We start from the raw sequence: 22,342 nt of genomic DNA, 5'->3' as shown, positions 1-22,342 counted from the left end.
TCAGATTTCATCTAAAATATCTTCTGTATTAATTTTCAAGACATGATCTCAGTGGATAGGAAATACATGAGGGTGAGTATTTAATAGCAGAATTTCCGGGTGAACTAATCCGTTAAGCTCCATTCACAACATCAGCAACTCTGACAATGTCTACACTAAATCCAGAGCAATTTGAGATGGTGTTTTCATCTAAAAATGCTCCACACTATCGTTTTCATTTCCCAAAAGTTGGTCATACACACTCAAATGTCTAAAAACTAAGGCTGGGATGATAAATCGATGTATCGTGCTTTGTGTTTAAATTTTTTGACAATACGAAAATGACAATACATACATGCAACTTTTTGAAATTTTGCAAAGCAATGTTGCTTGTCTACTTTTCAATTGGGAATGGACAATCATCTGTAATCCATTGCCCTAATTAGTCACCCTGTGTCTCACCTGGTTACACATTTATATGGCATCATATCCCAAAGTTGCCCAGCATTCAAACATTGCTCAGCGTATCCTCAGCATTAATATGCTCCTGTACTGTAAATGGTCAAATGTACTCACACCAGGGTTGTTATTTTACAGAATTAATGTAAGCACAGCTTATTACGAACACTTGTAATTCGCATAAACATTTTTAATAAATCATTAACTTTATTATGCTCATAGTTTAACTTTCGAGTGGTATACAGCGCCGTCTGGTGGTACAAACTAAACTCAGAATCGATTCATAACAGAATTGCAATGCATTTGTGTGTCCTCGCTGCTGCCTGTACAGCCTGTTTTTGCTAGACATGAGACTTCATTCATTTATTCATTCTTCGTCTAAAAGTGAATGGAAGTGAATGAGACCGGAAGTCTCGAGCCAAAAAGATTCAAATGGCTGCGCCCACTGCTCGGCAAATAATAAGGTGAATACACTGAAAACAATTATCATCCCATGCCTATTGGAATCAGAATGTGAAAACGCATATCCTAAATATATAATAATGTTAACAAAAAAGTGTAAGGTAAAGAGTAACAGAGGCTGCGATATCTGCTACCAGATCTACTTTCAGCTGTCAGACACGCACATGAAAATATACTATATTAATTTATAGTAAACACTATAGTGTTTTAGCCATACTGACACTCACACCTCCAATAGAGATCGAGAGGTTGCACAATCAGCTAAAATGCTGCTAGAATTGGTTACGCACACTGCAAAACCCAACAGTCAACATTATGAAACGAAATGAGTGGAGTTAACTCAATTTATTGAAAGTTACTAATTTGAAAAGAGTTTTGAACTCAGTGTTGAAGGTAATGAGTTAATTAAATACCTCATTACTTCAACTTAAATGGAGCAAGTTCACAGTACTCGTATAGATTAACTCAAATGGTTTGTCGCAATCGGTTTCCCCAAATGTTTGAGTTGACATAACTTAGAGTTTTACAGTACCCAGTTGGTTTGAGTTGTCTTCATTTATTGGGTTTAACTGTGCTCAAATTGCTTCATTTACTAAAATGTATTAAGTTCACAGTACTAATTTGGATTGGTTTTTGAACTAAAATGGTTTGTAGCAATCGGTTTCCTCAAATGGTTTGAGTAACCTTAAATTTTTGGGTTTTACAGTGTATGGGCGATATTTATTACATCACCAAAAATGATTGAGGTCCATGTGTTGTGCCATAAGTCCATATAATGATTGTTGTGACAGGCCTAGTCTTGGGGTCAGAAACTCTCCAAAGCTACAATCCAACATTAATTAATTTGGAAGGATTTCAAGAAACACAAGTCTAAAAACAAACTCAAGCATCCTTACTTGATACGTTTCAATATATTCTAACCAAAATATCAAAGCGCAAACAATAAAAATTTGTTTTAATCAGCCTCATATGCTCATATTTACCAAAGTATTCTAGACTGTATTATGTAAACGGTTTAATTTTGTGTGCACTGCCTCTTTAAGGCCAAAATCCAATCTCAGCAGCTTCCCTCTAAACACACGTTCCCTGTCTTATAAAAGCAAGGGAGGGGAGCAGATCTGGCATGAGTGCGTGAGTTCATGGAAAATACACCGTCTGTCATTATGTTTTTATTCGCCGCTCCTTGGCTCGAGTTACGCTTTCATATTTTATTTTCTCCTTTAGAAAAGTATTTTCCAGTTCCTGTCTCTTGGCAGCTCCGAGCACCAGGCTAGACCTTCCAAACACAGTAAAAAAAAAATAAAGAGAGAGAAAGAAAGAAACCAGCTGCAGACTTGGATAAAAATAATTAGGCCTATTTGTCTTCCAGCAGGGAAGCTTCCAAGCCGACCAAACCCTTTCCTTTCCTGTGCTGCAGTCATTAAAGAGTCTGGAGCTGGACGGGCTTCAGCTAAACTCATGTCATCACACTCGTCCACTTCACACGCAAACAAAGACAGATCATCTGACTGACACCAGGAGCGAACAACAGCTGCTGATTTGGGTTTTATGAGTGATTTATCAGCAATAGAAATCTCCTTCACACCACTGTTCCATGAGTATTACACACATTAGGTTACATCACTGCATATTACCAAATCAAATAGGCATGGTTTAATTAAAAACTGAATAATTTCTATGCATTTTGGCCACACTCTCACACAAAAATGCGGTCCTGGAAAAGACACAAAGTCTTGCAAACTTGTTTCACATGTACGTTTTCGAAAATAACAAGAATTTCCTGCACAAATAAACAAAGAACCAATCTAAAACACAAAGGTGTGAAAAAGTGTTTGCCCCTTAATGATTATTTTGCATGTTTGTCACACTTTAAACTTAATAAAAACATCATGCAGTTACTAAATGAAGCTTTTTATTATATAACAAAATGCGAAACTGCATAACCCTGTATGAAAAAGTGTTTGCAAGTCCACTCCTGAATGGATGAAGAAAAACAAATTGAAGACTTCGGAGTGGCCTAGTCAAAGCCCTGACCTGAATCTCTGAAAAAATCATTGATTGTAACTGCCAATGGTGGCCAAAAGGGCTACATATAGGGCTGCACAATATATTGTTTCAGTGATCATTCACAATAGTCACGTCACAAGATATGCAATGGCTTATAGTTTATCATTTGCATGTGTTTTCGTGGGCAGTGACTATCATAATTGTAAAAGCATTCAGGCATAAGAAGCTGTACCATTTGTAACTTTAATAACGTGTTATGTTTGATGTTTTCTTTCTCTATTTTTTTTTCTCACCCTCCTCTCTGCTCGTTTAGTTTTTAGGTTTCTTATTGGTTTACCATTCTGTCCATCATCATTATGACGAAGTCGGTTCCACCAATCCCAGGACGAGCAGCAAGGATTTAAAGCCCCGACAGACTAGTGTGTGATGTGCGCTCTGCCTCGGCGTACCATTTGTGCTCCACGCAATTTGATTGTGCTATGCTTCGGCTGTTTAGAGATTTATTATCTCAGTTTACTGTGGTAATTCGAGTTTGCTTGTTGAACTTCGTTGGCTTTAAGTAACATAATGTGATGGTTGTTGTGTGGTTCTAAACTAAGCTTTGACCGTTTTATCCGGTTTGTTTTAGTTTAGATTGATGTTTTGCCAGTTGTGTATTTTGAGTTTTGTAGCTTTAATTAGTTTAGTTCGGGTGTCGGATACACTGAAGATTTCGGTGTTTATTTGTGTTTATTTTTGACGCCTAGTTTAGACTTTAGTTTTAAGGATCCTTTTGTTTTGTTAATTTCTTTGATTTGGCTTACACTCATTGTTTTTGTTTAAAGATAATTATAAATGTTTGTTTGTTTCTTTCTTTCTCCTCTCCAATTCCTGTTCAATAATTTTCAACTACTGAGTAAAAAGCTTAATTGTATTGAATTATTAATTGTTTTGAATTATTTTTATTACTCAATTACTGTCCCTGAATACTGTTTTTACTTATGCATGTAGATTGTTTATTTTGTCATCCAAATCAATATAAAATTAATCTTTTTTTCCATATTATCATCCAAATCCATTGTCAGGTCATCTGGTGAAAATTGTATTCATATAGCAATATATAACACAGAACAACAAAATATTGCAATGTTACATTTTCCCAATATCATGCAGCCCTAGTTACAAGTAAACACATCATGCAGTTTTTTAGGTGAAGATTTTTATTATTAAGGGACAATAAAATACAAATGTACATAGAACTGTGTGAAAAAGTGTTTGCAAGTCCACTTCTGAATGGCTGAAGAAATACAAAATGAAGACTTGAAATGAGGAATTGAAGAAATACAAAATGAACAACTGGCCTAGTCAAAGTCCTGACCTGAATCTTATTGAGATGCTGTGACATGACCTTAAAAAGGCAGTTTATGCCTCAAAAATCCTGCAATGTGGATTAATCAGATCTACAAAGATGGGTGGGGTAAAATTCCTCAACAGCACTGTAACATTGCAAGTTACCCAAAACCCTAAATTGCAGCTGTTTCTGCAAATTGTGGCTCAACCAGTTATTACTTTTAGGGGGCAAACACTTTTTCACACAGGGCTATGCAGTTCTGTATTTTGCTTTCACTTGATAATAAAAACCTTAATTTCAAAACTGCATGATATGTTTGCTTGTGTTTTCTATGACTAATATTTAAATGTGTTTGATGATCTGAAACATTAAAATGTGCAAACATGCAAGCAAATAAGAAATCGGTAAGAGGGCAAACACTTTTCAAAACAAGAGCACTGCAACAAAACAGCCTTTATTTTAAGCCTGGGCTGGTAAACAACCAAATTGCGATAAAATGTATGCCAATAACTATGATAAGCTCAAAACAAACAACAACAACAAAAAAAACAACTCTGGATTCTTTACTATAAATTGATTTAAGAGCCAATCACACAGCAGAAATATGCAACAATGGGAATCTAAAAGTGTGTTGATATTAGAGATAATTGTGTTTAGCTATTAGAACAACCCTCTAATTTGTGGCTTCAGTCATTGTTAGGGTACTCTTTTAAATCTGAAAGACTTAAAAACTGATACCGAAATATATATTGTTATTGTTCAATATGGAAAATAATTAATCGAGATTGCATTTTGCCTTATCACCCAGCCCTACTTTTTTTGTATATTAAATAATCAACCAACTAATAAACATGTCAGAAAGAATCTAGAATAATAAAACAAACACTTTTTTCACACTACTGTAGTTTACTGTAGTTTTAGTGAAAGAAGAGAGCTCATCCAAGCAGGCACCTTAATGTCAAAACAACGTCAAAACTGCAAAACAGTTTGATGTCAAAACCTTGACCTCCATTTAGGGCTGGGCGGTATATCGGGTTCTATTCATTTTCACAGATTATAAATTCAGTATTTCTTACACGATGGTCTCTTCTTTAAATTTACGTTATAACACATTTAGCTCTGCGCTCTGGACCGTTTACATTTATATGCTTATCCAGCATTTCATCACAGTACTCTGAAACTATTTCGTTACTCATATCTGACACGTGTTTTCCACCATTTCCAGCCTGGTCTTAGCTGGTCAGGTTGGGAGATGACCAGCTAAAACCAGCTCGACCAGCCTAGCCAGGCTGGGAGCCCAGCCAAAACCAGCTATGTCCAGCTTAAACCAGGCTGGTCAAGGTGGTTTTAGCTGGTCATTTTCCAGCCTGACCAGCTAAGACCAAGCTGGAAATGGCCAAAACCCCTCTAAAACCAGGCTGGTCAACCAGCTAAAACCAGCCAACCAGCCTAGGCTGGTGTAAACTGGATTTTTTTAGCAGGGACATTTAAATCAAGTCATATATTCCCTTTATAAACACGGTATCTGACCATTAATTATGATGTAAATTAGCGCACCTGTTAATTAACTTAACCTAAGTTTTACTTGTGTAGGGTACAACAATATACAGACATAGCAAAATCCCCGATAAACACATTTCACAAGCATGAGTCAGCACAAACAGCTGTAAACCTGTAATTGTTTATGCTAACTGCTAATTAAGACCACTAACAAAGTTTAAAAGATCCGCTCCACTAACCTGGTAAACTTCAGCAAGTCCAGTGATAATCCTCCTCACAATCGCCAAATGTATCATCCACAGGTACCATCGTCGTAACACGGTTTTGTTTGTTAATATTACTACACCCACTTACAAACGCAGATTCGTTAATTTACTATTAGTGCGACTACTTCCGTTTAACGCAACCCTTTTCCCGGACATAAAAGCGAGCACGTGCAATATGATAGAGCGCGTGCACATATTAGGTACATTTTGTGGGATAATCCCCAGGCCTGTAGCCAGCCTGTGAAAAGCGGTATTTTTATTATTATTATTATTATTTTTTGCAGTTATTCGCCTCGATTTATAAGGTTAAAATATTGCATTTTAGTGCCATTTTAAGCACTAATTTGTGCTGGATTAGTTTGTCGGAGGGTTATTATGGTAAGTGTGGTTATTATCACGCTTTTTGATGAAACAAAAATACTTCCAACATTTTTTGTCAAAGTGCTTATCATAATATTTTTTAATAGACAAAAACGTATGTTTATTTACAAATGTGCATTTAAACTGTTATCACAGTGACTATATAATGTAATGAGATTTGAGTTTTGGTGATGCAGTGGCGCAGTAGGTAGTGCTGTTGCCTCACAGCAAGAAGGTCGCTGGTTCGAGCTTCGGCTGGGTCAGTTGGCATTTCTGTATGGAGTTTGCATGTTCTCCCTGCGTTCGTGTGGGTTTCCTCTGGGTGCTCCGGTTTCCCCCACAGTTCAAACACATGCGGTACAGGTGAATTGGTTAGGCTAAATTGTCTGTAGTGTATATGTGTGTGTATGTGTTTCCCAGGGATGGGTTGCAGCTGGAAGGGCAAGCGGCATAAAACAAATGCTGGATAAGTTGGTGGTTCATTCCACCGTGGCGACCCCAGATTAATAAAGGGACTAAAAAGAAAATGAATGATTTGAGTTTTAGAAATAAAAAAAAGTTCTTATTGTTTAAATGCTGATTTATTATCATCATAAAAACAAACAAACAAAAAATGGGAATCTGTTAAAACTTGTTTTAAATGAAAACTTTAGCCAAATAACAAACATGGGGTGCGTTTCCCAAACAACGAGGTAACTCGTGGCTAAACTATCATAGTACGCTGCATCGTTTGGGAAGTGAACGTGGTGGTGACGAGTGTTTCCCAAACCCCGTAGTTGCTCTGTCGCAGATCCATGTTTGAATGACGTTAGTTCTAACTAGGGCCAGACAGAATCTGCAGACATTTCTTGGTATTTCTGCGCAGAATTTTGGTAAAAATCTGTGGATTATGCAGAATTATTTTAGGAGCATCATAACTAAAACCTTAGCACTTGAAATAAAAAGTAATATCTTTTTAACTTGTATTTAATGTGTACAATGCAAATCCAATTAGATCCACTTTATTTGGTAAACAAACAAAGCAAGTGTCTCATATAATATCTCTACTAAAAGACAGAAATTATTACTTTACAAACTGTATTGTAAATAAATTATATGAACATATTAGTCAATAATTATACTGAAATTAATTTATAAATATGAATTTACACACATTTACACAAGTAAATACACAGAATCGATGTCGGGCTAAAAGTCTGTGGAATTCTGCAGATTTCTGTGTGCGCAGATTCCGTGTGGGCCTAGTCGTAACGTAAAAAGCCCATAAGGATTCTCTAAACGGGGTGGAGTAACAACTAAGAACATGCCATCGCTTTCCATATTAACTGAAATATATGTAAATGGCACATATAGGGGCTGTGCTTCTTTTACAAATATTATTGAGAACATTACATATTCTATTATAAAACATAAAATCACTAACAAAAGCTAACGTATTCTTATATCATATATAAATAATGAGGCTATTTATTAAAAAATGAAATGTAATATTTCTTACATTGCTTCTTACATATAAAGCTTTAAATAATCTAGCTCCTGTTTATCTAACCAATCTTCTGTCTCGCTACAATCCAACTCGCTCTTTAAGGTCTCAAAACTCAAGGCTTCTGGTAGTACCTAGAATAACAAAGTCGAGTAAAGGAGGTCGAGCCTTCTCATTTATAGCTCCTAAACTCTGGAATAGCCTTCCTGATAACGTCCGAGGCTCAGACACACTCTCCCTATTCAAAACTAGATTAAAGACCTATCTGTTCAGTAAAGCATACACTTTATTAACCACACAGGTTATGCATCTTGCTGATATACACTGTGAACATCAGCTACGCTAATTATTTTCTTTATTCTCCATTTCCACCTGGGGATACTCTTCCTGAGGCCCTCAGACTATGCAGAGTCGCTGATTCGATCCAAGACCAACGACGAGATGATCCCAAGGTTTCCATATCCTGGACCAGGCCGTATCCTGAGCAGCTACTGTGGTGGTCTTGGAGGAGTGGAGAACATGAGACTGATTCCTGTGACGCTCCAGAGACAGACGAGTCTTCGCTGAGGCCAGCTTCCAGCCTCCGCCACTGAGACTGCAGCTCTGCACAAGACGTTTGGCCAGCGGAGAAATTAAAATGGTCGTGCCCAACTGAGTCTGGTTTCTCTCAAGGTTTTTTTTTCTTCACTTCCGCCATTAGTGAAGTTTTTCCCTCTTCGCTGTCGCCACTGCCTTGCATGGTTCGGGATCTGTAGAGCTGCGCATCGTTGGATTTGTTCTTCAATATTTGGACTCTCAGTAGTGATTATTAAACCACACTGAACTGAGCTAAACTGAACTGAACTTAAACACTACAAACTGAACTACACTGTTCCTATTTACTGTGACCTTTTATGTGAAGCTGCTTTGACACAATCTACATTGTATAAGCGCTATACAAATAAAGGTGAATTGAATTGAATTGAATATTTATTATTTATTAGAATAATTAGAATGACGAAAATTCCGCTTTAATAATAATATTAATGATGATGATTATTATTAAGTAGGATATTGTTTATTTATTTTTTTTACATTTTTTTTAAAGTCTACTTTTACTATTTGACACATGCAAACCACTGCAGAAATGTTCTAACCAGCAGGTCCATGATATATACAGTACAGATACTTAATAAATAACCTACTATAAATTAAAAGCATTAACGTTTGCTATTTATTTGTGTTTTCACAAGCTTTGGAGATGTAACATAAATTCCGCTTTTAAATAATAGCTCACTTACAGCTTTCGTCATGAGTCACGACTTTGTACAGAATGACACCAATGTTTTCAAAGTGCACTGCCAAGGGAGCGCAACTGTAAACATGAAGATCACTAAAACTGAACTGTAAAAATGCTTTGAAAGCAAATGACACCTGAGAGATGACCTTAATGCTTTAAAAAAAAAAAAACATTCCAAGTTTAAATGTTAGAATGTTCTAAATGAATAGGGCATAGGGGGGATAACTGGGAATAGAACACAGCCAGGAACTATGTTTCTAACTACAGCTCTAGAGGTGTAGTTGCAAGTGCACAAGTTTGCGACTACTAATAAGCTACATAAATATATACACATATATATACACATAAATATATACATACATACAGATATATATATATATATATATATATACACATATATATACATATATATATATATATATATATATGTGTGTGTATATATAATATATATATTGTATCCTTGTGTGTGTGAAGCACACTTGGCAATAAAACCGATTCTGATATATACATATATATACACATACATGTATGTATATATATATATATATGTATGTATATATATATATATACACACACACACACACACGTATACATATATACATGTATATATATATATAAAAATATACATATACATATATACATATATATATACATATATATATATATATATATATATATACATATACATACATACATACATATACACACACATATATATATATATATATATATATATATATGTGTGTGTGTGTGTGTGTTTGCCTTAGTTTATATCCCAAATTAAAGCAGGACTGAAATGCATTGTTTTGTAAGATTCTAAGCATTTGTACAAAGATTTTATAATAAAATACTGCAGAAAAAACACAATATGCAATGACAGATGTATTACATAGAGTTTTGAAGCTTATGTTTATAGTCTTTTAATATAAAACCAGACTCCTTTAACATACAAACTGTCATTTAATCAGTTCAAGTATTAACGATAACCCCTTAAACTAGTCTCAAGCAGATGATCAGTGTGTTTGCACTGCCGCCTAGAGGAAGATCACTGCAATCAAACACAGAAGAAACAGCCAAACACAAGCACATACAAATAATGGCACTGAAAGACATTATTGATTAAATTATTTAATGAATACAAAGAAATCTATTATTTAACACTCATACTTTCAATGTGATTCAGAAATATAACAAAAACAAACAAAACCACAGCCGTTCTTTTTGCATTGAATAACCAACCAGCTACTAATAAACATGTCAGAAACATCCAGAAATGGTATGTTTTGTGCTTGAGTCCATAACAAACAATCTCATGACCTTTATATTCCCACCCAAAAATTATATAAAACTCTTCATCTGTATTCAAAACCCTGTGATTGTGTTTGGAAGCATAATAAGAGCATATTTAATTGAAGTATGAAACGGCAGACTATAAACAGTGGTCAGGATGGATGTGCAAAAACAAAAGCAGGAATGAAGTTGAGAATTAACAGGAGACTGAAGATCAGGATTCACTCCACATCATCCTCCTCCAGACTCTGAGCGCTCACCATCCGCTGAAACAACAATAGCACAGTTTAACACTGATCTGGTCGGGTTTTGCTCAAAAATCAGAGATATTTTAACCCCTTGTGTGCTTGTGGGGATGTTTTAATCCAGTGTTTCTCAACCACATTCACGGAGGACCACCAACACTACATGTTTTGGATGTCTCTTTTGTTTGTCACATCCATTACAGGCATTTCAGTCTCTGCTAGTGAGCTGATGATCTGAATCGGGTGTGTTTGGTTAAGGAGACATGCAAAATGTGCAAAGCTGGTGGTCCTCCAGAAACACGGTTGAGAAACATGGTTTTAATCTACTCTAGGTTGTTTTGAGGCTTAATTTGGCCACACCTTTCTCTGTGTTTCAGCAAATGGAATGATATTTGCTGACAAATCTTATTAAAGATGCTTTGAAAGTTCTCAAGAAGTCAACACTACACTCTGTTCAAATTGACTCCCCTTTGGTTATGTTGGGGGCTGTTTTTGCCCCATTGACTTCCATTATAACCACATTTTCTGAATGCAAAGCTATGACAGCATATACTCATGCATACTTGATTGTTGTCGGTTTTCCCTGTTGGGAAGAGGTCAGATGTGTCATATTTAATGTTGATCATCAGTTGCAATGCAAAAAAAAGATTAGTTTCTGCCTTCTATATGCAGTATAGTGTGTGTGTTTGTATGTGAGTGTAAGAGAGACCTTTGCGCACTGACCTTGATTTGTCTGAAAAAATGTAAATAAGCCCCTTGGCTCTCAGAACACACTAAATGTATTTGTGCACACACTAATATCTGCGGTTTTACGCCACAGAACTCTGAATAAAAGCCAGACACTTTTGTTGCACAGGCCTATCTAAAGGGTTAATGCTGACAACTGATGATCAACAGTAAAAATTACACATTTCACCTCTTCCCAGAAGGAAAAGCCAGCAACTATCAAGAACGCATGATCATTTGGTGTCATGATTATAATGGAGATCAATGGGGCAAAAACAGCCCCCAACATAAAGAAAGGGGAGTCAATTTGAACAGTACACATGGGTTAATGTGTTTTTGTTGCTTCATGTCAGAAATTAGAGATGTTTTAATGTTCAAGAGGTGAAATCGCTTAAGGTCACAGCACAGACGTTCAGCTTTGGATAGTTCTTGATTTTTCTCTTGCACTTTTCCTTGTCCCAAAAGCGACAGGCAGCTCGTGGGGGGTTTAAAACAGTGCAGACGATCAACAAATATAAGCTGAAGTAGAGATTTATGATCTAAAATAATAGTTACTGTTGTATTAGTGAAGAGCAAGCTGACAGTAGTCTTGTTGCCTATCCAAGTTTTAGGAACAGCAAATAATAAGTTGACTTTAAGTTGATCATTTGGTATCAGAAGTGTCTTATATGAAAGGTAAAGGCCTCTAGATTACGATTATTTGAGCACAATAAAATATGATCATGCCTTGATTATGAATGATTTCATTAGGACAGTAAGGTCTGACTCTGCTTAGCCTAAAGTCTGGTCACTGAACCTTCAATAATGTCCAGTATAGAATATGTGCTCATGCTGCAGTGGAAACAGAATGAATAGTGTCTGACTCCATCATGAGCTTGGAGGACTGCATCCATACATCTCTGCAATGACTCAAATCACTGATTAATAAAGTCATCTGGAATGGCAAAGAAAGCCTTCTTGCAGGACTCCCAGAGTTCATCAAGAGTCTTTGTGTTCATCTTCAATGCCTCCATCTTACTCCAGACACGCTCAATAATGATCATGTCTGGTGACTGGGCTGGCCAATCCTGCAGCACCTTGACCTTCTTTGCTTTCAGGATCTTTGATGTGGAGGCTGAAGTATGAGAAGGAGCGCTATCCTGCTGGAGAATTTGCCCTCTCCTGTGGTTTGTAATGTAATGGGCAGCACAAATGTCTTGATACCTCAGGCTGTTGATGTTGATCATCCACTCTGCAGATCTCTCGCTCGCCCCCATACTGAATATAACCCCAAACCATGATTTCTCCTTTATCGAACTTGACTGATTTCTGTGAGAATCTTGGCTCCATGTGGGTTCCAGTAGGTCTTCTGCAGTATTGGTGATGATTGAGATGCAGCTCAACAGATGATTCATGGGAAAAATCCACCTTCTGCCCCTTTTCCAAATGATCAACTAGTCAAGTTATTATTTGTTGCTCTTAAAACTGGGATCGACATTTCGATTTTGTCAGGTAGTGTATAAATATTTAAAGAGCCCATATTATGGGTTTTTGAAAATGCTCTTCCATGTAGTGTGTAACATAGCTCTAAGTGAAGTGAAATATCCAGCTAAGGCTTAAATCTGTAAGTGTACAGTGTTTAAAACTATTGATTCATCTATAAAAGAGTCGACTCATAGTGCTTCAAACGAGTCGTCTTGATAACGAGTCATTAGGTGTTTCGTGATGACGCGGCTACGAAACACAAGTAGTTGCGCGCGCAAACCCGGGAGATTTGAAACCTGCGGCCCCGCCCACTAACAGAAAAAAAGTCTCACACAGACAGACACCGGTCGAATGAAGTCACGCTGTGCAGATGGATGTTATTGACAGTTCACCCAAAGATGAAACCTTAGCAATATAGCCAAGCCTTGAGCAGATCGAGAGCCTCTGGAAACTACCTGCTTACAAAGACTTCATCAGTTTGTTAAAGGAAGGATCAGTAAAGACTGTCAGAACATGGATCAGTGCATCATGGATCAGTTTCTTCCCCCATTTCACCAGTGTAAGTACGTGCGATTTAAACTGTTGCCTCGTTTACTCTAGCTTGCAAATTATGTATTTAGTTGTGTTTTGTTACTTGTAACCGCGTGTGCTGTATCAGGTTAACTCTTTATATTCTCATATCGCGTGTAAAGCCACATTGAAAACGCGACGCGTGCCGCTTTGATTACGGATAGTCAGCTATGTGTGTGTGTGATGTGTGTGCGTGTGTGTGAAAAGAGCAAGTAGACTGCTAGGAGATCTCCTCGCCAGTTCTTGGACTTTTTGCTTGATAAAATAGTTAGTCGTCAGTATTTTCTAGTCCATCGTCTGTATTTACATTCACCCACTGGCAGCCAAAATCCACTATGAAGCGTGTGTGCACTGTGACTACTTTTATATTGTTGATTATCTGCTGGGCATTTCACTCTGTCTCGCGCTGAAGCCTGTCAGTGTCGTCGACCAATCGCAGCAGGCTGTCATCGGTCCAATCAGCGCAGATTAGCTTCGCGCTGAGGAGGGGTTTGGGAACAAATGAATCACTGAACGATTCATATGGGAGTCGCTGGGATAATTAGGTAAAAATAAATGCAGATTATAAGACCATCAAAGTGTTTTTTGACCTTGCACGCATATTAGACTGTTGTTGGAGACCCTTACAACCTAAATATGACCCTATTTCATGTATAATATGGGCTCTTTAAAAATCGTAATATATTTATTTCTTAGCCACATTTTAAATAATATGTCAAAATAAGCAAACTCTATTTTTTATTATTTTTTTCAATGAACGTAAGACTTTAAGGCCTGAGATTGTGTTTTTTGAAATGTAAGAGCCTGTGTTTCACCTGGCTGATAGTGGGGAGTTTAGTGAGCAGCATCTGGAAGACCGGCGGTGGGAGTGTCTGCTGGAGGACCTGCAGGAGCTGCTGAGGCTGACCACACACTGCGATGGCATTGGTCAGATGATCCACTCCCTGCTCATAATCTCCTGAGGAAAACATGAGGACATTAATCAGACAGACAGAGAGAAAGAGATTGAGTTTAGTTTTGTAATTGCATCATTTAAAGTCTCTCCTGATAAAAATAGTTGTCTGATATTGCATAACAATATGTTTAACGGTTTAGTTTCTGTTGCAATGTTTACATTTTGGGGGTTCTGGAAGCCAGCTTTTTTTAACAGTGTAGGAGCAAATTCTCCTTTGAGTGGATGTCCATGAATGAGTCCTGAGTGGACATTTATCAGTGTAATTTATCACTAATAAAGAGTCTAGAGAGCAGATCTGAACGCCTCACCCTGAGCCAGCAGCTCCTCGCCCAGCTGAATCTCATCCAGGAAAAACTTCTGCACCGCTCCAGCGTCTTTAAGATCCGGCAGCTGAAACAAGAGGACACACAATCGGTTTAATGGGCTGAAAACAACATTATTTGGCCTCCTGTGACATTTGAAAACATAAAATCATACAATTCAATGATCGGACGCATTCTTGATCACTGACTACGTTTACATGGACATCAGTAATCAAATTATTTGATTTAATCTAATTAAGACAATAATAAGATTAAGGTGTTTACATGAGCTGCTTTTTAAATGTTCCTTTCATGATCCCGTTTTACATGTTAGAACACAATTAGATTAACGTCATTGCGTCTATCCACCATTTCCTCCGGAGTTTCATGTTATTTCAGGTGTTTCATTTTTAATTTGTCGACTTTAACTGCAGTTTGGCACTTTCACTTTCATTCGGGAACATTTCATGCATGCCCCCCTGACAAACGAGATGATGGATGCAACTATGAACTGCTGGAAGAGTGTTGTTTTAATGGAAGTTCATACCGCACGCTGAATGGGAGAAAAAAAAAAAACTCCAGGTGTCTGTGGTCTGCGCTGACTGGGTTGGTGCAAAGAGTGACAAACAGCCGTGTGTGTGTGTGTGGCTGCGGGTGGACTATCCTGTCGCAAAATGAGCCGAAAAGCCCTACATGACGGTAATAGTTTGATTGCGTGGTTTACATTATTGCACTGCACTTCAATTATGTGATTAAAATCAGCATACTCCACATGTCTTAATTCATTTTCTCTTTAGTTCGATTATGACCTTTATCGGATTAATCAAAAATCGCTGTTTACATGGTTAACTCTTAAGAGTATTGTCTTAATCGCATTAAAATCGAGTTATTGGTGTCCATGTAAACGTACTCACTGTAAGTTCTCCACCAAATGATGTCATTTCCTTTGAGTCCCAGCCCTAAAGGTGTATTACATGCCATTTGTTAAATTTAAAAACCACCACGTTCATATGGTGACATGGATTTGCAATTAAAAAATGTGATGAATGAATGTCAATGGGGCAAAAACAGCCCCCAACATAAAGAAAGGGGAGTCAATTTGAACAGTACACATGGGTTAATGTGTTTTTGTTGCTTCATGTCAGAAATCAGACGACGTTTTAATGTTCAAGAGGTGAAATAGCTTAAGGTCACAGCACAGACGTTCAGCTTTGGATAGTTCTTGATTTTTCTCTTGCACTTTTCCTTGTCCCAAAAGCGACAGGCAGCTCGTGGGGGGTTTAAAACAGTGCAGACGATCAACAAATATAATCTGAAGTAAATCAGATACGGTTACTGAATATATGCAAATGTGACAGCACCAGTGTTGGGTAAGTTACTTAAAAAAAATTAATAGATTACAAATTACAGACTACTACTGGAAAATTGTAATCTGATTACATTAATTCCTTTATATAAATAATAATCAGACTAACTACTTTACTTTGAAGTTACTTTTAAAACAGAAAACCTATAAATAATACTAAAACTGGACCTCTCTGTAATTTAATATCCACTGAAAAACATTACAATGGGTTTAACACAGCAGCGGGACATTTTCAAAAGACTTAAAGAGATCACCCAAAACTTAACTCTCATTCACTTGTTCTAAACCTGCTCGTCTTAACAAGACATGAAGAAAACTGGATACCTGTAACCATTGACATCCATAGTATGAAAAGCACTGCAGTGTTTGAGTGTTCGGTTTCATTCATTCATTTTCTTTTCGGCTTAGTCCCTTTATTAATCTTGTGTTGCCACAGCGGAATGAACCGCCAACTTATCCAGCATATGTTTTACACAGCGAATGCCTTTCCAGCTGCAACCCATCTCTGGGAAAGGTGTTCTGTGTTTGTCTGAGGTAATTAGTCTACCTAAATGTGTATATTCCATACAAAGTATGAAGCTGACCGGCCAGTTCTTGTCACAGGACTTTCAATTGGTGTGCCTGGTATGCGAATATGTGATCCGAATGTGTGTGTACAAGCCACGCGCCTCCGTTGGAAATAATGAACTTGCGCGTGCTAAAGACGCGATATTATGAACGGCCCAAAAAGCAGCTACGCTTCTCTTAACATTCAGAAGACACCTTCACTCCTGATCCTGCACAAAGATTAAATTGGGCCGCTGTGTTTTTGGGTGCCGGTTTCCTCCTTGGTGACGAGTGTTGACCTAGAATGCTTTCTGTTCAAGTGCTTAAACTAGCTGCTGGTCGAGTTAAAACTGTCGACAGTTCTTTAGAGACTGGACATAGACTGCATTTCACAGCAATATATTTTAGTTTTTACGCTCAATGAAATCATTGTCTGCATTTCCACTTGAAGCAGCCAATCTCGACAGCAGCCATTTCAACTCGTGTTCTCCAGCAGTTTAAAAGCGCATGCTTATTACCTGATGCTGCAGCGGAAAATGTGATTTAAAAGCTGTTTTTTCCTCTAAAAACTATAATTGTAACACAAGTAATGCAATTACACGGACTTTGGTAACTCTAATAAAATTACACAAATATAAAATGTAATTCGTTACATTACTGCGCTCCCCAAAAATGTCATTAGAATACAGGAAGGGGATACACCGAACTCTGGACAGGACTGACAGAAATATGGGGACAATTGTGCATTTATTTATAGTATTTATTTGTGGTATTTGTGTGTAGAATTTATCATTTCATGCTGTTAGTCAATTGATGCGAGTGAAAACTTAAAGGGCCATGAAACCCCCTCGTCTCAGCAGGGTGTTTTCACACCTCTAGTTTGAAAAAAAAGTCAGGAAAGTGGGTGTGTCCAGCTCTGTTTAGGTGGGAGTGTGGAGTGGCAAAAGAGGGAAGGATTTGCATAAAAATGGGAGTTTCCGTTCGAGCACATGCTGATTTTCACAGAGACAAAAACAACACCCAGGGGGATTGACAGTGACTGTGTTTACATGGCCGTCAGTAATCTAATTATTTGCCAAATTATTACTTTGTCGACTTTAACTGCAGTTTGGCACTTTCACTTTTATTCAGGAACGTGTCATGCATGCCCCCTGTGACAAACGAGATATTGGATGTGAGGAACTGCAGGAAGAGTGTTGTTTTAATGGAATGTTTGACAGCACGCCGAACGGCAGAAAACTAATTATAATAAATCCTGCGCTCTCATCGCAGGGAAAAAAAAAACAAAAAACTTTTGTTGCAGCACATTTATAAACGCAACATTGACGACCCATATCTCAAAACAATTCTTCTTAAACTTGTTTTAATTATGGTTGGCAACACAACATGGCGTTTCTCTAGGCATGGGACGGTTTAAGATTCTGCCGGTGTGATAACCTCGGATAAAAATATCATGGTATTGTGATTTTTGCTCTAAAATATATTCTTTTTAACTGTCTGGGTAAAAAACTAAAACTTTTTTTCACTTTTAAACACAACATATTTTATTTTGAGAAACATTTAAAATATTTTGGAGCAGTAAACATGTCAGGTTTAATAATTCAAATTAATTATTGACCTCTGCTGTCCTCATTTACGTCAAAAACAAATTTCTTTACAATTTAAAACAGATATTGTGTTCCTAAAAAACTAAAAATAAAAAAGTAAATCTTACACAAACTGGACGGTTAATTTGGACGGTTTTAAAACCTTGACTTTTCCAAACCACGGTATACCTTGAAAACAGTTATCGTCCTATGCCTACGCCTTTCTGCCGTCTGAACATTGTAACAGGTAAAAACAGTCTTCGAAGCTACATCATGCATATTAATGAAGTTGCACCTCATTCACAATAGAGCGCGCTGATTGGTGGTCTGGAAAGACTTGGAAGTCTTTCTCATGAATTAATGCTGAAAGCTCAAAGACGTCACATTGTACTCGCCGGTACAGACATCCAGTCTACACGCTGGAATACAAACTGGAAGAATGAATTTGCTCAAAACAACACAATTTTCACTTTTTAGTGAAAAACACGTGTGCTAATACTGTTTTTAGCAGTGTGGGACACATATATGGCTGTCAACATCTCAAGCATTGAGATTTGGTGTTTCATGAACCTTTAAACTCGCTAATTCTGAAGTTTTTTTTTCTAAATAACAGTTTTTAGCATAACAAAACTATTAAAGCTGTGGGTTCAGTTAGGCTGAGGACAAGTACATTTGTAAAGTGTATTTAATAAAGAACAAATCTGACAACCAAATTAATAACATACTCCTTTACAGAAGAAAACACAGAAGAACTCACAGAAATCAGCAATCAGTCCATTTTAGACATTTGAAATATTTCTTATTCACTGTATTTGTTATTTTAGGGACAGATACTGTACGTTTCTGCTAGAACGTCCCTCATTTTACCAACAGGATTGACTCTGATTAGAGGTTTGACTTACTTGAGCGAGTCCAGATTTATCTTGAGCAGTTCTCTGCTTCTTCCTACCTGAAAGAAAACAATGAATAAACAACAACAACAAAAACACATAGGTCAGGTTTATATACTTGCTGCATATTCTAGACGACTGATTAGGTTTAGATTTCACTTTGTATTGGGAACTGACCAAAAACGAAATCTGGTTGAGATTCAGTTTAGTTTTAAAAGACACTCTTCACCTATTCCACTTATATTGAGGTAAAGTTGGTTTTATATTCGCATATTTGTTCATTTTAATGGTCCCGATATTGTTTAATACACTACTTTGAGTATTTGGTCTGAAATCACGTGCAAGTATGACAACATTAGCAGCGTTTCATTGAATGTGAACAATGTTGTCGGCCTACTTCAATAGTTATCGGCTGCTAATAAGATTTCACTTTTTAAAAATTAGCAAATAATACCTTTCTGAAATTTATATTAAGGAGAATGTCCAAATGTGCGAATATAAAACCAACCTAGCCCCAACTTATAAACAAGGTGATTCTATAAGTGCAAATATCACCTATGACTCACAGGTGAAGTGAGTCAAATGAACCGAATCAGTGAATCATTAGTGCGTGCATCACACTGAGGGTCAAATTTAGACTATTATCTAAACCGTTATGTATATGTTCATTAAAGCAAATAATCTAAACAGCAGCTTCGCACAAAATCAATAAATTTTCGTTAAACGTTCACAAACATGACTTTCAACTCGGTGATATATTGACTCACAAGTTGAAGTTCACTAACACGAGAGCTGATTGAGATTAAGCTTAGCTAAAATATATGTAAAATTTGCAGGATTTAAATAAATATGAAAACACTTCACCTATTTAATTTATAAATGGGCGATATTTACAATCATAGAATGGCCTTATGACTCGCAGGTGAAGCGAGTCAGAGGAACCGATTCAGTGAAATATTAGCGCGTGCACCGTGACGTTTCTGTTAATTACAGCAGAATATTTCGAAACCGCAGCTCAGCACAAAATTAAGTCGTTTTAATTAAACAGCCATCTAATGTTTGTGAACTTCAACTCGGTGATCTGTTCACCTAGAACTGATGTTCACAAAAACGAGATCTGATTGGGATTCAGTTTAGCTTAAAGCGAGTCAATGGAACCGATTCAGTAAATCATTAGTGCGTGCATCATACTGGGGGTCAAATTAAGACTATTATCTAAACAGTGATGCATCTGTTATTTCAGCAGAATATTTCTAAACAGCGGATCTGTACAAAACTAATTCGTTTAAATAAAACAGTCATCTAATATTAGTGATCTTCAACTCGGTGATCTGTTGACTCGCGAGTTAAAGTTCACAAAAACGAGATTCGATTGAGATTCAGGTTAGCTAATATGAAAACACCCATTTAATTTATAAACGGGCGATGTTTACAAGCATAGAATCACCTTCTGACTCACAGGTGAAGCGAGTCAAATGAGCCAATTCAGTGAATCATTAGCGCGTGTATCATACTAGGGGTCAAATTAAGATCGTTATCTAAACCGCGACGTATCTTTTAATTACCTCAGAACATTTCTTAACAACAGCTCTACACAAAAATAATTATTTAATTTTTTTTAAATAATCATGTTTGTTAAAAAAAGAGATTTGATTGAGATTCAGTTTAGCTAAAAGCGAGTCAATAGAACCGATTCAGTGAATCATTAGTGCGTGCATCATACTGGGGGTCAAATTAAGACTATTGTCCAAACAGTGATGTATCTGTTAGTTATAATAAAATAATCTAAACAGCACAAAACTAATAAGTCTTGATTAAACAGTCATATAATGTTCGCGATCTGTTGACTCACGTTCTCGAAGTCTGGTTCTGAAGTTCGGATCGCTGCGGCGCTTTCTGTCAAAATAAATGCAGTAACCGATAAAGAGCGCGCCGCAAACACCCAACGCCACCGCGCCCGGTCTGCCGCCCATCATCATCTCCTCCTCCGCTGCCGTTACCGGAGAACCGACCCCGCCGATCCGGCACGTGCACTGAACACACACACATGGCGACGGAAGGACCCCTCTGAGTGACGTCAGCGCAGCCAGAAAAGCGTTCGCGACAGACGCCTGAAAAGAGTTGGTGTTAGAAGAGATACATCTGCAGCCGGAAGCTAACGAGAATTATTGATTAAATGATCCATTCATCGAAGTTTATTAACGTCTACTCCCACCCTAACACTCACCGTAATGTAGAAACAGTAATTATACCAAGTATTATCCATATTATTTATTAAATAACCCATTAATTGTATTTTATTAACGTCTACCCCCACCCCAACCCTTACTGTAATGTAAAACAGTGATTACACCATGTAATATTGATATTATTTAATAAATTACCCGTTAAACTGTAGTTTATTAACGTCTACACCCACCCCAACCCTCACAGTAATGTAAAACAGTGATTACACCATGTAGTATTGATATTAATCGCATGGGATTCCTCCGGGTGCTCCGGTTTGAATTGGGAAGGCTAAATTGTCCTTAATGTATGAGTGTGAGTAAGTGTGTATGGATGTTTCCCAGAGATGGATTGCGGCTGGAAGGGCATCCGCTGCGTAAAACGTGCTGAATGAGTTGGCAGTTCATTCCGCTGTGGCGACCCCAGATTAATAAAGGGACTCAGCCGAAAAGAAAATGAATGTTTAGAAATGTGTTGAAGAAATCTCCTCTCCCTTAAACAGAAATTGGGGGAAAAAATAAACACGGCGGCTAATAATTCTGACTTCAACTGTACATCATAAGATAATTTTGGGTTCATATTTTAACTACTTATTTCTATTTATAATCCATTTTATTTTTAATATGTTTTTTTCATTTCATTTAATTATCTTTATTTGTTTGTATTGTTATTATTGTCATTGTGAATGTAAAGATTGTGAATGTAAATTGGTTGTTTCAAAGTTATTACCACCTTTCTGCTGTTTTTCAAGCAATGACCATAAAAAAATGCAATGCAGACCAAGACTATACTTGACATGAATGTTTTAATCCACCAGACACTTCGTTAGAAACACTCCTATGCTTTTACATGCGTTTATATAACTGCTATTTTCATTTTTAGCACTTTTTTTTGCATTGATATTTAGTATTTTGTGTTTAAATACACTACAAACAGCAGCTACGCTAATTCTTTTCTTTATTTTCTATTTCCACCTGGTGATACTCATTCCGAAGCCTCTAGAGCAGTGTTTCCCAACCCTGTTCCTGGAGGCACACCAACAGTACATATT

The 22,342-nt window shown here is 37.1% G+C and overlaps 1 protein-coding gene and 2 non-coding genes across 3 annotated transcripts; all 3 read right to left on the bottom strand.

Moving 5' to 3' along the window:
- Positions 1 to 10,237: 10,237 nt before the first annotated feature.
- Positions 10,238 to 21,120, bottom strand: tomm20a (translocase of outer mitochondrial membrane 20). Its single transcript, XM_056471380.1, has 5 exons — positions 20,918 to 21,120; positions 19,078 to 19,124; positions 14,684 to 14,765; positions 14,236 to 14,378; positions 10,238 to 10,681 (listed from the first exon to the last, which is right to left on the bottom strand). Exons 1-5 carry the CDS (start codon positions 21,042 to 21,044, stop codon positions 10,637 to 10,639), a joined length of 444 nt encoding a protein of 147 aa, XP_056327355.1. The 5' UTR covers positions 21,045 to 21,120; the 3' UTR covers positions 10,238 to 10,636.
- LOC130240203 (small nucleolar RNA SNORA14) lies at positions 11,755 to 11,887 on the bottom strand. Its single transcript, XR_008838744.1, has one exon. It is a non-coding gene; the product is annotated as a small nucleolar RNA SNORA14 (small nucleolar RNA).
- LOC130240202 (small nucleolar RNA SNORA14) lies at positions 15,839 to 15,971 on the bottom strand. The gene has a single exon (XR_008838743.1). It is a non-coding gene; the product is annotated as a small nucleolar RNA SNORA14 (small nucleolar RNA).
- Positions 21,121 to 22,342: the final 1,222 nt, after the last annotated feature.

The sequence above is a fragment of the Danio aesculapii genome, chromosome 13 (assembly GCF_903798145.1).
Source record: "Danio aesculapii chromosome 13, fDanAes4.1, whole genome shotgun sequence".
Taxonomy (NCBI): Eukaryota; Metazoa; Chordata; class Actinopteri; order Cypriniformes; family Danionidae; genus Danio; species Danio aesculapii.
The sequence above is the reverse complement of the archived record's forward strand: the minus strand, read 5'-3'. Positions and strand labels throughout refer to the sequence as shown.

Excerpts from the sequence above, each read along its gene's own strand:
- tomm20a (XM_056471380.1), bottom strand. The coding sequence starts at position 21,044 with ATGATGATGGGCGGCAGACCGGGCGCGGTGGCGTTGGGTGTTTGCGGC. Across the intron at positions 19,125-20,917 it reads CAGAACCAGACTTCGAGAAC|GTAGGAAGAAGCAGAGAACT; the intron begins GTGAGTCAACAG and ends GTTTTCTTTCAG. Across the intron at positions 10,682-14,235 it reads AACTCCCCACTATCAGCCAG|CGGATGGTGAGCGCTCAGAG; the intron begins GTGAAACACAGG and ends TTGTTGTTTCAG.